Below are 17,601 nucleotides of genomic sequence, written 5' to 3' on the forward strand. Positions count from 1 at the left end.
CACACCCCGTGTGATATTAGGAGCAATATCTCTCTGGGATATTGCGAATTAGATCACAGAGTGTACACACATGGTGTACATCCACTTTGATATTAGGAGTAATATCTTCCTAGGACATTAGAAATAACATCACAGAGTGTACACCCACTGTAATATTAGGAGTCGTATCTCCCTAGGTTATTACAAATAATATCAGAGGGTGTGCACCCACTGCGATATTAGGAGTAATATCTTCCTAGGGTATTACAAATATTTTCACAGTGTGTACACACTTGGTGTATACTTACTGTGATATTAGGAGTAATATCTACCCAGTATATAACAAATAACATCACAGGTGTACACCCACTTTGATATTAGCTGTAATATTTTTCTAAGTTGTTACAAATAATATCACAGGGTGTACAAACATGGTGTACACTCACTGTGATAGTAGGAGTCGTATCTCCATAATACATTTTGAACAATATCACAGGGTGTAAACCCACTGTATTATTAGGAGTAATATCTCTGTAGGATATTACAATTAATATCACAGGGTGTACACCCACTGTGATGTTAGGAGCAATATCTTTTTAAGATATTGCAAATAATATCACAGGGTGTTCGCCCACTCTGATGTCAGGAGGAATATCTCCCTAGGATATCAAAACTAGTATCACAGGGTGTACAATTCCTGCCTTCCAGGTTCTAAGGGATTCTCCTGTTTCAGCCTCCCGAGTAGCTAGGGTTACCCACCACCACGCCCGGCTAATTGTTTTTTTTTTGTTTTCACTAGAGACGGGGTTTCACCATGTTGGCCAGGCTGCCCTTGAACTCCTGACCTCAGGTGATCCATCAGCCTCGGCCTCCCAAAGTGCTGGGATTACAGGTGTGAGCCATGGCTCTTGGCCAAGAGTTATATATTCAATTAATTTGGAGACACAGCTCCCACATTTGACTGTGCATGGTCTTTTATGAAGAAATGATGTCAGAAAACCTAAGGATGGCAATAAATATGAAAAGTAACTGGCATGCTAAAAGGTCTTCTGATTAAGAGCTCTAAGGTTCAATTTCATTTTTAGATAAAGCAGTCCTAGCTTTTGTGTCATCCTTTTAAATATTCTACATCAAAGGAATTTGTAGCACGGTGTCAGAATAAAATAAAGGGTATATCATTGCTTCTTAATTTCTTTCAATTAGACTGAGATCTTTTTCTTAAAGAGAGAAGAATGTTTTTATTGCATGTTATTGTTTCTGAAAAGAGTAGGCCGTATTTTACTGAGATCACGGATTTCTTATATATTAGGTTTTGGTCTTCTAACATTCTTCAGTGGATTTTCTCTAAAGTAGTATGTACAGAAAGAGTTGAATAGCAAAAAAGTAAATCATGTAGTAATTCCGATATTTTTGGGTTTGTCACAACTGAGAAATATTGCCGACGGTGTATGGTCCTCAAGTGTGAAAATGTTCCTTGTGAATTGTTTGCATCCAAAATATACACACAGCATTAAGGGCTGGTTTTTATCTTTTATTTTTCCAGTCCTCTTTTCTTCTCAAGGTGTCCAAGTCACACAGAGCCACGGAATCTCACAGGTGTCTGAGAATTCCTCCTCCTGGGACTCTCAGAGGATCCAGAACTGCAGCCCATCCTCCCTGGGCTGTCTCTGTCCATGTACCTGGTCACGGTGCTGAGGAACCTGCTCATCATCCTGGCTGTCAGCTCTGACTCCCACCTCCACACCCCAATGTGCTTCTTCCTCTCCAACCTGTCCTGGGTTGACATCGGTTTCACCTCGGCCATGGTTCCCAAGATGATTGTGGACATGCAGTCACATAGCAGAGTCATCTCTTTTGCGGGCTGCCTGACACAGATGTCTTTCTTTGTCCTTTTCGCATGTATAGAAGACATGCTCCTGACTCTGATGGCCTATGACCGATTTGTGGCCATCTATCACCCCCTGCACTACCCAGTCATCATGAATCCTCACCTCGGTGTCTTCTTCGTTTTGGTGCACTTTTTCCTTAGCCTGTTGGATTCCCAGCTGCACAGTTGGATTGTGTTACAATTCACCCTCTTCAAGAATGTGGAAATCTCCAATTTTGTCTGTGAGCCATCTCAACTTCTCGACCTTGCCTGTTCTGACAGCGTCATCAATAGCATATTCATATATTTAGATAGTGCTATGTTTGGTTTTCTTCCCATTTCAGGGATCCTTTTGTCTTCCTATAAAATTGTCCCCTCCATTCTAAGAATTTCATCATCAGATGGGAAGTCTAAAGCCTTCTCCACCTGTGGCTCTCACCTGGCAGTTGTTTGCTTATTTTATGGAACAGGCATTGACATGTACCTGACTTCAGCTGTGTCACCACCCCCCAGGAGTGGTGTGGTGGCATCAGTGATGTACACTCCTGTCACCCCCATGCTGAACCCTCTCATCTACTGCCTGAGAAACAGGGACATTCAAAGTGCCCTGTGGAGGCTGCGCAGCAGAACAGTCGAATCTCATGATCTGTTCCATCCTTTTTCTTGTGTGGGTGAGAAAGGGCAACCATATTAAATCTCTACATCTGCAAATCCTGCCCCTTAGTCACATTATTGTTGTTGCTTGATGGCTTTTATTCCTTTCCGCATTTCCTATGTGAATATTGCTTTCTTCATCATGCCTTTAACTGGAATGGGTGAGTATTCTGGGATCCTTTGTTTAGCATAAACCTCATGACTGAATCCTCTATACCTAGGCAGCCTCCTTTAGTTTCTGACCAGTAACCCTGTCATCCAGGTGGAATCACAACCATCTTTTTATATACAGGAAGTCCTTACTTCATTTTGGAATTCCCTGAACATCGACTTTATGGAAGCAATATACAGCAGGTCCTCCAACACCATTGTTGTGTTCAAAGTTGTTATGATGTTGATGAGGAATAAGTGGTTTCACTATACATAATTTTGCTTAAAGGTGAAGTTTCCAAGAGACTTTCAAAGATGATAAGTGAGGACATACTATACATCAAATTCATATCCTCTTCCAGAGTTCATGTGGAATTTCTCTATAAACTGCTTCTAGAGAATCTATTTAGGCAGGTTATGTGTAGAGATCCATGTCACCAGTACTCAAGCTTGTCTTTGAATCAAATCACCTGGGGAGCTTACAAATGATGAGGCCTTGGTCTCATTACATGAGATTCTGATTTACTTGCACCTGTGGAGGTATGTGGATTTTTTTTTTTTTAAAGCACCACAGGTGATTCCAATGATGAAGTTTTTTAGAGGTATCAAGCTCCAATAAGTAAGAAAAGAAGTTAATTGTAATACGATTTCTTCAAATATTATCTTCAACTGTGTTGTCCTTCACCACCCTACAAATTTTTATTATGCTGTTTTTTCTTACCATTTAGCATTTTCTTTTTTTTATTTTTTATTTTTTTGAGTCAGAGTTTCACTCTTGTTGCCCAGGCTGGAGTTCAATGGCACGATCTTGGCTCACTGCAACCTCTGCCTCCCGCATTCAAGCAATTCTCCTGTCTCAGCCTTCTGAGTAGCTGGGATTACAGGCAAGAGCTACCACGCCCGGCTATTTTTTTTTTTTTTTTAGTAGAGACACTATTTCTGCTTATTGGTCAGGCTGGTCTTCAACTCCCGACCTCAGGTGATCCACCCGCTTCGGCCTCCTAAAGTGCTGGGATTACAGGCTTGAGGGACCGCGCCCAGCCACCACTTAGCATTTTCATTTTACATTTGTTGAAGTTATGGATTTATATACCCATTGATTGCTGCTTTATGATACACTTGCATATACATAAAATGGGAAATAGAAAAGAATAAAATGGGCACAATATCCCTAAAGTTTCACATTCTGAGACATTTGAAAAATATTTGCTTATTTGAAATTTGTTTCAATTAAGAAACTGTGGTATACACACACAGCGAAGTATTATTCAGCCTCAAAAGCAGTGAAATCCTCTCCACTGCAGAAAAAAATGGATTAGATTGCAGGTCTGTATGTTAAGTGAAATAAGCCAGGCACAGAATGAGAAATATTACATGTCCTCACTTATATGTAGGAAGAAAAAAGAAAATCTTGGCCAGGTGTGGTGGCTCAGGCCTGTAATCCCAGCACTTTGGGAGGCCGAGTCACACGGATCACTTGAGGCCAGGAGTTCGAGACCCACCTGGCCAACATGGTGAAACCCCATCTCTACTAAAAACACAAAAAATTAGCCGGGCGTGGTGATGCGTGCCTGTAGTCTCAGCTACTCGGAAGGCTAAGGCCCAAGAAGCACTTGAACTCAGGAGGTGGAGGTTGCATTGAGCCCGGATTGTGCCGGTATGCTCCAAACTGGGCAACAGAAAGAGACTCCATCACACACCTACACACAAAAGGAAACTCAGGAAGGTGGAAAGTACAAAGGTGGTTAGCAGACGCTAGGAAGAAAAGGGGTGGGATGGGGAATGAAGAGAAGTGGATAATTGGGCCCCAAAATACAGAAAGATGGAATAAGTGAGTTCTAGTGTTTGATAGTACAGTATGAAAATTTTAGTTCACAAGAATTTCTTGCATATTTCCAGATGCTTTGGTAAGAAGCTTCCTCACTTTCTCATTATGCTGGTTTTTAAGCTATTCTCTTTCTGCTCTTGAAATCATGCTGGTTTTTTGTTTTTGGTTTTTTGTTTTGAGATGGAGTTTTGCTCTTATTGCCCAGGCTGGAGTGTAATGGTGCAATCTTGGCTCACTGCAACCTCTGCCTCCTGGGTTCAAGCGATTCTCCTGCCTCCATCTCCTGAGTCACTGGGATTACAGGCACGCACCAGCACACCCAGCTAATGTTGTATGTTTAGTAGAGACGGGGGTTTCTCCCTGTCGGCCAGGCTGGTCTTGAACTCCTGACCTCAGGTGATCCACCCGCCTTGGCCTCCCAAAATGCTGGGATTACAGGCATGAGCAACCGCGCCGGGCCCATGCTGTATCCTTATCTGTTGTCTGTTGTTGTTTGTTTGTTTTTGAGCCCAGAAATAACTTCTCACCTATATGTTCAAATGATTTTTAACATGAGTGCTAAGAAAGTTCATCGGTGGAAAAGCAGCCTTTTCAAGAAATGGTGTTGGAGAAACTTGATTTCCACACGCAGAAGAATGAAGGTGGACCCTATGTCACACCAGGTGCAAAAATTCACACAAACTGGATCAAAGACCTAACCCCAAGTGCTATAAGTATAACATGCCTAAAAGAAAACATTGGCCACACTTTCATGACATCAGATTGGGCAGTGCTTTCTGGGATATGACACCAAAAGCATAGGCAAGAAAAGAAAATTAGATTCCTTGGATTACATCTAAATGACAGACACTTTTGTGCATCAAAAAACACTGTGAACTGAGTGAAAAGATAACCCATGGATTAGGAAAAATATTTGCAAATCATATATCTGAAAACAGTCTGATAGCCATCATATATAAAGAACAGCTAGAAATAAACAAGAAGAAACCCAAAGCATCCCATTCACAATGGTCAGAAGATTCGAGTAGACGTGTCCCTAAAGAAGATATAGCAATGGCCAATAAGCATCTAAAATGATATTCAAAATCACTAATCATAGGGAAGCACAAATCAAACCAATAATGTGATACCATGCATTAGGATGGATATGATAAACAAGCATTGGTGAAACTAGAGGGAAGTAGGAATGCTCGAATATGATTGGAGGGAATGTAAAACCATGAAGGACCAGGGAAAATAGTATGGCGTGTACTGGAAAAAGTAGAAACAGAATTATCAGATGTTCCCACAGTTGCACTTGTGGGTACCTACCAAAAAGAATTAGAAGCCAGGAGTGGAAGAGATATTTGTACACCCATATTCATAGCAGCATTATTCACAACAGCCAAAATGTGGAAGCAATCCAAGTGTTCGTGGACAGATGAATGAAAAAGCACACTGCAGTTCATTCACACAATAGAAGACTATTCAGCCTTCAAAAGGCAGGCACTTCCGGCGGTGCGGTGGCTCACGCCTGGAATCCCAGCATCTTGGAAGACCGAGGTGGGCGGATTATCTGAGGTCAGGAATTCAAGACCAGCCTGGCCATTTTGGTGAAACCCTGTCTTTACTGAAAATGCAAAAAATTAGACGAGCGTGGTGGCGTGTGCCTATAGTCCCAGCTACTCGGGAGGCTGAGGCACAAGAATCGCTTAAACCCGGGAGGCGGAGGGTGCAGTGAGCCCAGATTGTGCCACTGCACTCCAGCCTGTGCGACAGAGTGAGCGTCCACGTAAACACAAAACAAAATAAAACAAAACAAAAAAAACAATAAAACCAGACAGGCACTTCTGACACAGGCTGCAACATGCATGAACCTTGAAGACATTATCGTCAGTGAAATAAATAAATCCCAAAAGGATAAAGATGACCAGGCTCAGTGGCTCGCACCTGTAACCCCAGCAGTTTGGGAGGCTGAGGCAGGCGGATCACTTAAGGTCAGGAGTTCGAGACCAGCCTGGCCAATAGGGTGAAAGCTCATCTCTATTAAAAATACAAGAATTAGCTGGGTGTGGTGGTGCATGCCTGTAATCCCAGCTACTCAGGAGACCGAGACACAAGAATCGCCTGAACCCACGATGTGGAGGTTGCAGTGAGCCGAGACCATGTCACTGCACTCCAGCCTGGGTGACAGAGAAAGACTCTGTCTCCAAAAAATAATAAAAAAATCAAAAATTAAAATTAAAATTAAAATTAAACACGGGATCATTTCACTTATATCAAGTGTCTAGAGCAGTTAAACTCATAGAGTTGCAAAATAGAATGGTGGCCCCCAGGGGTGGGCGAGAGAAGAATGGAGAGTTTGGTTAATGGGTGCAATTTCCATTTTGAAAGATAAAACTGTTCTGGAGATGATGGCGGTGATGGTTGCTAAACAATGTGAATGTACTTAATATCATTAAACTGTAAACTGAAAAAGAGTGGAAATTGTAAATGTTTACACTGGCCGTTCTATATGAAAGAATATATATTTATCCTTTGTATTATTAATACGTGGTCTATTTTCCCCTAATCAAAGATGAACATTAAAGCAGTTGGATCTTGAAAAAGAAAAGCAAGAAACGAATAATGCACACAAGCTTTCTCCTGATTAGACGAAGAGCCCCAAATCTTCTGCAGACACTGCCTTTTCTCTTCTTCTTGCATTATTATGAGGAAATCCTTAGAGGTTGGGGAACTTGGACGACTTTGGCTAATGAGGAGCTCTGTGCCTTCAGCCCCCCAGGCCATAGAATAGTAAATACTCAGTCTGTGCCTCCAGCCCTGCAGTGTGAGATTGCAGTCCTGTGGGCTCCACACCTGTCACCTGTATCAGGAGGCTTATGTCTCCCCCCTGTCTTCCTGACAGTCTTGAGGACGGAGTCTGAGCCTCCATCCTGCACCACGCAGGGAGGACAGTCGACTTGTTCTCCGTGGTCATGGACCAGCAGAGGGGAAGGGCAGTTCAGTGAGTGCTGAGGGACGGTCGGTAGCCTTGTTTTCCTTCCTTCTCCTCAGGACAAACAGGAGAGTGCAGTGGGCAAATGGGAGGAGACCAATGTGCACACTGTCAGCTCAGCAGACTGTGGAGTTTCTGTTCTTGGTTGTGGTGGGGGTCTCAGAAATCTTATTCCAAATTTTGCTTTCCTCCCCAACTGGTTGTCCTTTTCATAGACATCTCACCCATGATAGCAGGGGATGTGTCCCCCTGGGACCTGAGGAGTAACATCCCACTGGAATATTACGAATAATATCACAGTGTGTACACCAACTATGATATTAGGAGTCCTATTTATTTTTAGGATACTAGGAGGAATATCACAGCAGGTGTACACAAATAGTGTGACACCTTCTGTGATATTAAAAGATATATCTCCCTAGGGTATTATGAATAACACAGTGTGTACACCTACTGTGACATTTGAAGTAATATCTCCCTAAGATACAACAAAAAATATTAAAGGGTGGACCCAGTCTGTGATATCAAAAGTAACATCTCTGTGGATATTCCAAACAATATCACAGGGTGTACACAGCCTGTGACATTAGGAGTAGCATCCCCATAAGATATTCTGAGTAATATCACAGGATGTACACCCCATGTGACATTAAAAGTAACATCTTCTTAGGATATTATGAACAACATCACAGGGTGTACGCCCCCTGTGACTTTAGAAGTAACATCCCCCTAGAATATTATGAATAATATCATGGGTGTACACCCCGTGTGACATTAGGAGTAACATCTCCCTAGGATATTATGAAGAATATCGCTGGGTGTACACCCTCTGTCATATTAGGAGTAACATCCATCTAGGATATTATGAATAATATCACAAGGTGTACACACACTGTGATATTCGGAGAGATCAGTCAATGGGATACAAGGTATCATATCACAGAATGTACACGCATGGTGTGCACCCACTGTGATATTAGAAGCAATATCTCCCTATGATAGTATGAGAAATATCAAAGGGAGTACACTCTCTGTGATATTAGATGTCATGTTTACCATGGATATTACAAATAATATCACAGGGTGTACACACATGAGGTACAACCACTATGGTATTATTTGTACTGTCTTAGAGAGATGTAACTCTCTAATATAACACAGAGAGCTCTAACTCTGTAACATCTCTGAGACATTAAAAATAATATCACAGTGAGTGTACACCCACTGTGAGATTTACAGTAATATCTCCCTATACGACTACAAGTATTATTGAAGGATGTCCACCCCTTGTGATGTTAGGAGTAACATCCTTCTGGATATCAGTAATAATATGATAAGGCATACACACCCTGTGGCGTTTTGTACACCCTTTGTGACATGAAAAGTCACACCCCCCTAGTATATTACGAATAATATCAAAGGCAGTTGACGCACACGGTGTACTCATCCTGTTACATTAGGCGTAATCTTTTTCTGGGATTTACGAATAATATTACAGGAGGTGTATACACACGGTGTACACTCCAGGTGACATTAGGAGCAACATCCCCCCAAGATATTAGAAATAATATTACCAGGGTTGCACACACATGGTGTACTCTCCCTGTGACAGTAGCAGCAACATTCAGCTGGAATATTACAAATAACAGCAGAGGGGGAGTACACACATAACGTACACAACTTGTAAAATTAGGAGTAGCATCTCCCTATGATGTTGTGAATAATATCACAGAATGTGTACACACATGGCGGTTACCCCATGGGATGTTAGGAGTTACATCCTTCTAGTATGTTAGGAATAATACCACAAAGGTGTTCACACATGGTTAACAGCATATGGGATATTAGGATTAACATCCCTCGAGAATATTACAAATAACATCACAGGCGCTGTGCACACATGGTGCACATGCCCTGTGACATTAGGAGTTCATTTCCCTGGCACATTATGATTAATATCACAGAGTGTACACCTTCTGTGACATTTGGAGTAACGTCCCCTAGGATAGTACGAATAATATCACAGGGTGTACATCCCCTGTGATCTGAGGAGTAACATCTTTCTAGGATACCGTGAATAATATCACAAAACGCACAGCCCCTGTGACACGAGGAGTAACATCCACCTAGGATATTAGGAATAATATCACAGGGAGTACACCCCGTGTGACAGTAGGAGTAACCTCCCCCGAGGATATAACGAACAAATACAGAGGATGTACACGTGTTGTGACATTAGCAGTAACATCCATTTAGGATATGAATATTATCAGAGTGTGAACACCCCCTGTGATATTAGGAGTAACATCCCCCTATGACACTGGGAATCATATCATACAGTGTACAGCCCCTGTGACATTAGAGGTAGCATTTCGTTAGGATATTACGAATAATATTCCAAGGTATAGAGCCCCTGAGATGTTAGCAGTAACATTTCCATAAAATATTAGGAAGAATATCACGGTTTGCACACCACAGGTGACATTAGGAGTAACGGCCCCCAAAACTATTATGAATAACTTCATAGGGTGTACACCCTCTGTGACATTATGGGTAACATCTTTCTAAAATATTACGAATAATATCACAAAATGTACACCCCTGTGACATTAGAAGTAACATCGCCCGAGGATATAAGAAATACTATCAGACTGTGTACCTGCATTGTGACATCAGTGGTAACATCCCTTGAGGGTATTATGAAAATTTTCGGAGTGTGAACACCTTCTGTGACATTAGGAGTAACATCACCCTACAATATTGGGAATAATACCACACGATGTACACCGCCTGTGACATTAGTGGTAACATTTCTTTAGGATATTACTGATAATATGACAGGGTGTACAGCCCCTGTGATATTAGGAGTGACATATCCAAAAAACTTTACAAATAATATCACTGTTTGTACACCACGTGTGACATTAGGAGTAACATCCCCCGAAACTATTATGAATAACCACAGACTGTCCACCCTCTGTGATATTAGGAGTTAACGTCTTCCTAGAATGTGAAGAATAACATCACAGGATGCACACCCCCGTGACATGAGGAGTAACATCACTCTAGGATATGATGAATAATAGAAAAGTGTACACAATGTGTATGGTGGGAGTAACATCCCCCTGGGATACGAAGAATCATAGCACAGAAAGCGCACCCATGTGACATTAGGAGTCACATCCCCTTAGGATATTACAAATAATATCACAAGGTGTACACGCATTGTGACATTAGGAACAATATGCAGCTAGTATACTGTGAATAATATCACAGCCTGTACACATTTGCGATAGTAGAAGTAACATCTCCCTAGAATATTACGAAGAATATCACAGGGTGTACACAGCCTGCGACTTTAGGATAATCATCCCCCTGGATAACTACAAATAATTTCACAGGATGTTAAACCCCTGTGACAATAGGAATAATATACTTCTGGGATATGATGAAAAATATCACAGTGTGTACACCCAATGTGATATTAAAAGTTATACCTCCCTCAGATATTGTGAATAATATCACTGGGTGTACACCATGTGTGCACACACACTGTGATTTTTAAAGTGATATCTCCTTTGGTTATTATGAATAATATCAAGGGGTGTACACACCCTATGACATTAAGATAACATCCCTTTAGGATATTCAAAATAATATCCCAGGGTGGACACCCCATATGACATTACAAGTAACATCTTCCTAGGATATTATGAATAAGATCCCAGGGTTGACATCCCCTGTGATTTTAAAAGTAAAATCACCCCTAGAATATTCCTGATAATAACACATGGTGTATACCCCTGTGACGTTAGGGGTAACACACTTCCAGGGTATTACGAATAATATCAGAAGGTGTACACACATGGTGACATTAGTAGTAACATCCTGCTAGTATACTGTGAATAATATCACAGGGTATACACACCTGTGACATTAGGAGTAACATCCACCCTGGAATATTCCGAATAATATCACAGGGCGTACACCTCCTGTGACTTTAGGAGTATCATCCCACTAACATATTAGGAATAATATCACAGGGGGTTAGGCTGTGTAATATCACAGGGTGTACACGCCCTGTGACATTAGGAGTAACATCTTTCTACAACATCACGAGTAATATCACAACGTGTACACCCCCTGTGACACTAAAAGTAAAATCCCCCTAAGATATTCCGAATACTATCACAGGGAGTACACCACGTGTGACATAGAAGTAATAACCCATGAGGATATAATGAATAATATCAGAGGGTGTACACGTATTGTGACATTAGTAGTAACATCTCGCTAGGATACTACAAATAATAGCACAAGGTGTACACCCCAGGTGACATTAATTTCTGTAACATTCCCCTAGAAGAAGACCAACAACATGACAGGGTGTAGAACACCTGTGATTTATGAGTAACATTTCTATAGAATATTAAAAGCAATATCATTCGGTGGGCACCCCGTGTGACATTCGGAGTAATATCCCAAGAAACTGTGACGAATAATTTCAAAAGGTATACACCGTCTGTGACGTTAAAAGTAACATCCAGTTAGGATATTACGAATGATATCACAGGGTATACAGCCCCTGTGACATGAGGAGTAATGTCTTTTTAGGATATGACGAATAAGATAACAAGATGTACAAAACCTGTGACATTAGGTGTAACCTGCGTCTAGGAGACTATGAATACTATCGCAGCGAACACACCCCCTGTTATAATAGGCGTCACATCCCCGTGGGATATTATGAATAATATCACAAGGTGCACACACATTGTGACTTCACTACTAATATCCCTCTCGTACACTGTGAATAATATCACAGGGTGTACACCCCTGTAAGAGCCAGCCCCTCTTCCCCCCTCTGGCTCTTAGGACCCCCATCGCAGGGGGGTGAGGCACCCCCCGCGATGCGGGGAGTAAGAGCCAGCCCCTCTTCCCCGCCCTGGTTTTTAGGATCCGCGGTGGACTCACAGCCTGTTTACCGTATTGTGAGTTATATCATCTCCCCCTCTGGAGATTATGAACTGTTTCACAGACGGGTGTATACCCTCGGTGTACATTTTATTATTAACATGAATATGAATGACCAATATTAATATTAATATTAAGAAATAATTGCTAATAAAAACTATTCACATTATAAATATTAATATTAATTATTAGGAGCTGATATTACTGTTTTCTAATGGATAAGATCAATATCAGTTATTAATATCAGGCGTCACTAATCATTAACATTAATCATTTATTGTTATCGTTAGTATAACTATTTAATATTAATTATCGTTATTCTCGGTTTTGAGTTTTAAAATTATATTATCAGTTATTAATATTGATAATTATTAGTGTCAATTAATAATTGAGATTTTTAATTGCAGTAAGTCACATTGCGCCATTCCACCCCTCCCTCGGCAGCTCATTTACGACCCAAAACGGGGATACAAATGCCCCTGAGAGAGCAGCGGTATACTGGGATAGATGAGGATGATCACGTGGTGGAGAAGCCTGGGTACCAGGCTGGTACCCTCCTCGTGAAGGGTACCAGCCCTTCACCTCCGTCGACCTTCTCAACTGGAAAAACAATAGACCGCCCTATACCGAAGAGCCACCAGCCCTAATTGATTTGCTCGGAACTGTTATCCAGACCCACAACCACACCTGGGCTTATTGCCACCAGTTGCTCATGTTCCTCTTTAACAGCGAAGAAAGGCGGAGAGTCCTCCAAGCAGCAACTAAGTGGCTAGAGGAACACGCACCAGCTGATTATCAAAACCCCCAAGAGTATGTAAGGACCCAGTTACCAGGAACCGACCCCCAGTTGGACCCACATGAAAGAGAGGATATGCAAAGGCTAATCTGAGACAGGGAAGCTCTCTTGGAAGGATTAATGAGGGGAGCTCAGAAGGCCACAAACGTTAACAAGGTCTCTGAGGTCATTCGTGGAAAAGAAGAAAGTCCAGCACAATTCCATGAGAGACTGTGTGAGGCCTATGGTATGTATACTCCCTTTGATCCTGATAGCCCTGAAATCAGCGCATGATTAACGTGGCTTTAGTCAGTCAAAGAGCAGAAGACATGAGAAGAAAACTGCAGAAACAGGCTGGGCTTGCAGGGATGAATACATCACAATTACTAGAAATAGCTAGCCAGGTGTTTGCAAACAGGGATGCGGTAAGCTGTAAGGAAAATGGCAAAGAGAATGGAGGTCAGGCCCGGTGAAACACCGACCTGTTTGTTAGCTGCAGTAATCACAGGGCCCCCCCTCCAAAGAGGCAAGGGAAGGGGTCCCTGGGAAAGAAACTCAGCTTGACTGTCAGAGTTTGCAGCATAACCAGTCTGCTTATTGTAAAGAAACAGGACAGTGGACGAATAAATGCCCTCAGCTCAAAAGAAAACAAGGTGACTCAGAGCAGGAGGCCCCAGACAAGGAGGAAGGGGCCCTGCTCAACCTGGCAGAAGGTTTATTGGACTGAGGGAGACCAGGCTCAAGCGTCCCCAAAGAGCCTCTGGTCAGAATGACAGTTGGGTGTAGAGACATTGATTTTCTTGTAGATAGTGGTGCTAAACTTTTGGTAGTAACCGTCCCGGTCGCCCCCTTATCCAAAAAGACTATAGACGTCATCGGAGCAATGGCGGTTTCAGCAAAGCAAGCTTTCTGCTTGCCTCGGACTTGTACTGTAGGAGGACATAAAGTCATTCATCAGTTTTGGTACATGCCTGACTGTCCCTTGCCCTTTTTGAGAAGGGACTTGCTCAGCAAGCTGAGAGCCATTATCTGTTTGACAGAGCATGGCTCTTTGCTGCTGAAGTTACCCGGAACAGGAGTCATTATGACCCTTATGGTCCCCTGAGAGGAGGAATGGAGACTTTTCTTATCTGAGCCAGGCCAAGAGAGAAGACCAGCTCTGGCTAAGCGGTGGCCAAGAGTACGGGCGGAAGACAACCCTCCGGGATTGGCCAGTTAAGACTGGGGCCCAGCTGGTTAGCCAAAAACAGGACCCGGTCCCGAGAGAAGCTCTTCAAGGTATCCAGGTCCATCTCAAGCACCTAAGAACTTTTGGAATTATTGTTCCTTGTCAATCTCCATGGAACACTCCCCTCCTGCCTGTTCCCAAGCCGCGGACCAAGGACTACCGGCCATTACAGGATTTGTGCTTGCTGAATCAAGCTACACTGACTTTACATCCAACAGTACCTAACCCATCCACATTGTTTGGGTTGCTGCCAGCTGAGGACAGCTGGTTCACCTGCTTGGACCTGAAAGATGCTTTCTTTCCTATCAGATTAGCCCCTGAGAGGCAGAAGCTGTTTGCCTTTCAGTGGGAAGATCCAGAGTCAGGTGTCACTACTCAGTACACTTGGACTGGGCTTCCCCAAGGGTTCAAGAACTCCCCCACCATCTTTGGGGAGGCATTGGCTTGAGACCTCAAGAAGTTTCCCACCAGAGACCTAGGCTGCATGTTGCTCCAGTAGGTTGATGACCTTCTGCTGGGACACCCCACGGCAGTTGGGTGCACCAAGGCAACAGATGCCCCACACTGGCACCTGGAGGACTGTGGATATAAGGTGTCCAAGAAGAAAGCTCAGATCTGCCGACAGCAGGTACCTTACTTGGGATGTACTATCTGACAGGGGTCGGAATGCAGCCCGGGATCAGAAAGAAAGCAGGTCATTTGCAATCTACCAGAGCCTAAGAGCAGAAGGCAGGTGAGAGAATTCTTAGGAGCTGTGGGCTTTTGTAGACTGTGGATCCAAAACTTTGCAGTATTAGCCAAGCCTTTCTATGAGGTCACAAAGGGGGTGGGGACTGGGAACCTTTGGAATGGGGATCCCAACAACAGCAAGTCTTTCATGAGTTAAAGGAAAAACTTCTGGCAGCCCCAGCCCTGGGGCTACCCGATCTGACAAAGCCTTTTCCATTGTATGTGTCAGAGAGAGAAAAGATGGCAGTTGGACTTTTCACCCAAACTGTGAGGCCTTGACACAGGCCGGTGGCCTACCTCTCTAAACAACTAGATGGGGTTTCTAAAGGATGGCCCCCCCTGTTTGAGGGCCTTGGCAGCAACTGCCCTGCTAGTACAAGAAGCAAATAAGCTGACTCTTGGGCAAAACCTGAACATAAAGGGCCCCCCATGCTGTGGTGACTTTAATGAATACTAAAGGACATCATTGGCTAATGAATGCCAGACTCACCAAGTACCAAAGTTTGCCCTGTGAAAATCCCCATATAACCATAGAAGTTTGTAACACCCTACACCCCGCCAACTTGCTCCCGGTATCAGAGAGCCCTGTCGAGCCTGATTGTGTAGAAGTGTTGGACTCAGTTGATTCTAACAGACCTGACTTCTGGGACCAGCCTTGGGCATCAGTAGACTGGGAACTATACGTGGATGGGAGCAGCTTCTTCAACCCCCAAGGAGAGAGAGGTGCAGGGTATGCAGTGGTAACCCTGGACACTGTTGTTGAAGCCAGATCATTGCCCCAGGCCACTTCAGCCCAGAAAACTGAACCCATTGCTTTAATTCAGGCCTTAGAACTCAGTAAAGGTAAGACTGTAAACTGAAGGGGTGGCCTGCCCCTCCACACCTGTGGGTATTTCTATTCGGGTGGGATGAGAGACTGAGAAAAGAAATAAGACACAGAGACAAAGTATAGAGAAACAATAGTGGGTCCAGGGGACCAGCGCTCAGCACACCAAGGACCTGCACCAGCACCGGCCTCTGAGTTTCTTTAGTTTTTATTCATTATTATTTTCATTATTTTAGCAAAAAGGAATGTAGTAGGAAAGCAGGGTGATAATAAGGAGAAGGTAAACAAAAAACATATGAGCAAAATAATCTGTATCATAATTAAGTTCAAGGGAAGGTACTATGCCTGGACGTGCACGTAGGCCAGATTTATGTTTCTCTCCACCCAAACATCTCAGTGGAGTAAAGAATAACAAGGCAGCATTACTGCAAACATGTCTCGCCTCCCACCATAGGGTGGTTTTTCTCCTATCTCAGAGTTGAACAAAGGTACAATCGGGCTTTATACCGAGACATTTAGTTCCCAGGGCAAGCAGGAGACAGTGGTCTTCCTCGATCTCAACTGCAAGAGGCTTTCCTCTTTTACTAATCCACCTCAGCACAGACCCTTTATGGCTGTCAGGCTGGGGGATGGTCAGGTCTTTCTCATCCCATGAGGCCATATTTCAGACTATCACATGGGGAGAAACCTTGGACAATACCCTGCTTTCAAGGGCAGAGCTCCCTGTGGCTTTCCACAGTGCATTGTGCCTCTGGTTTATTGAGACTAGAGAATGGCAATGACTTTTACCAAGTATATTGCTTGTAAATATCTTGTTAACAAGGCATGTCCTGCACAGCCCTGGATCCCTTAAACCTTGATTTCATACAACACACGTTTTTGTGAACTCCAGATTGGATCAAAGTGGTTGGGTCAAAGTGGCTGGGGCAAAGCTACAAATTAACAACATCTCAGCAAAGCAATTGTTTAAAGTACAGGTCTTTTTCAAAATGGAGTCTCTTATGTCTTCCCTTTCTACATAGACACAGTGACAGTCTGATCTCTCTTTCTTTTCCCTACGGTAAACATTTACACTGATTCTCGGTATGCCTTTCTAACCCTTCAAGTGCATGGAGCATGATAGAAAGAAAAGGGCCTGTTGAACTCTGGGGAAAAGACAGAAAATATCAACAAGCAATCTTGCAATTACTAGAAGCAGTATGGAAACCCCACAAGGTGGCAATTATGCATTGCAGAGGACACCAGCGAGCTTCCACCTTGGTGGGTTTCAGGAATTGGCAAAGGTATTGGGGATCACACAGAAAGTGCATGCCGCCTACCAGCCTCAGAGTTCCGGAAAGGTGGAGCGGATGAATTGGACTATCAAAAATAGTATTATTGTCTTCCCCACTGCATATTAAAAACAACATCACAAGGGGCGTCAAACCACCTGCTAAATTTGAGGGAATGTTATCCTCTCCCACCGGTCCTGGGCCCCGGATATTAGAGACAATAACACAGGGGTAATATACACCCACTGGTTTATTGGGAGTAATATCATCCTCTCCCTTCTTGGATATTAGGAACAATATCACAGTGTGCGTGTACGCCTGTTGCGATGTTCAGTGGAACGTC

At 43.1% G+C, this 17,601-nt stretch overlaps 1 protein-coding gene and 1 pseudogene across 1 annotated transcript; one reads left to right on the top strand and one right to left on the bottom strand.

Moving 5' to 3' along the window:
* The first annotated feature begins 1,582 nt into the window (after positions 1-1,582).
* On the top strand, positions 1,583-2,540 carry LOC100443034 (olfactory receptor 7E24-like). Its single transcript, XM_063726448.1, has one exon. It carries the CDS (start codon positions 1,653-1,655, stop codon positions 2,538-2,540), a length of 888 nt encoding a protein of 295 aa, XP_063582518.1. The 5' UTR covers positions 1,583-1,652.
* A 13,679-nt stretch (positions 2,541-16,219) lies between these two features.
* On the bottom strand, positions 16,220-17,297 carry LOC134761891 (uncharacterized; annotated as a pseudogene).
* Positions 17,298-17,601: the final 304 nt, after the last annotated feature.

Source organism: Pongo abelii, chromosome 7, assembly GCF_028885655.2.
Source record: "Pongo abelii isolate AG06213 chromosome 7, NHGRI_mPonAbe1-v2.0_pri, whole genome shotgun sequence".
Classification (NCBI taxonomy): domain Eukaryota; kingdom Metazoa; phylum Chordata; class Mammalia; order Primates; family Hominidae; genus Pongo; species Pongo abelii.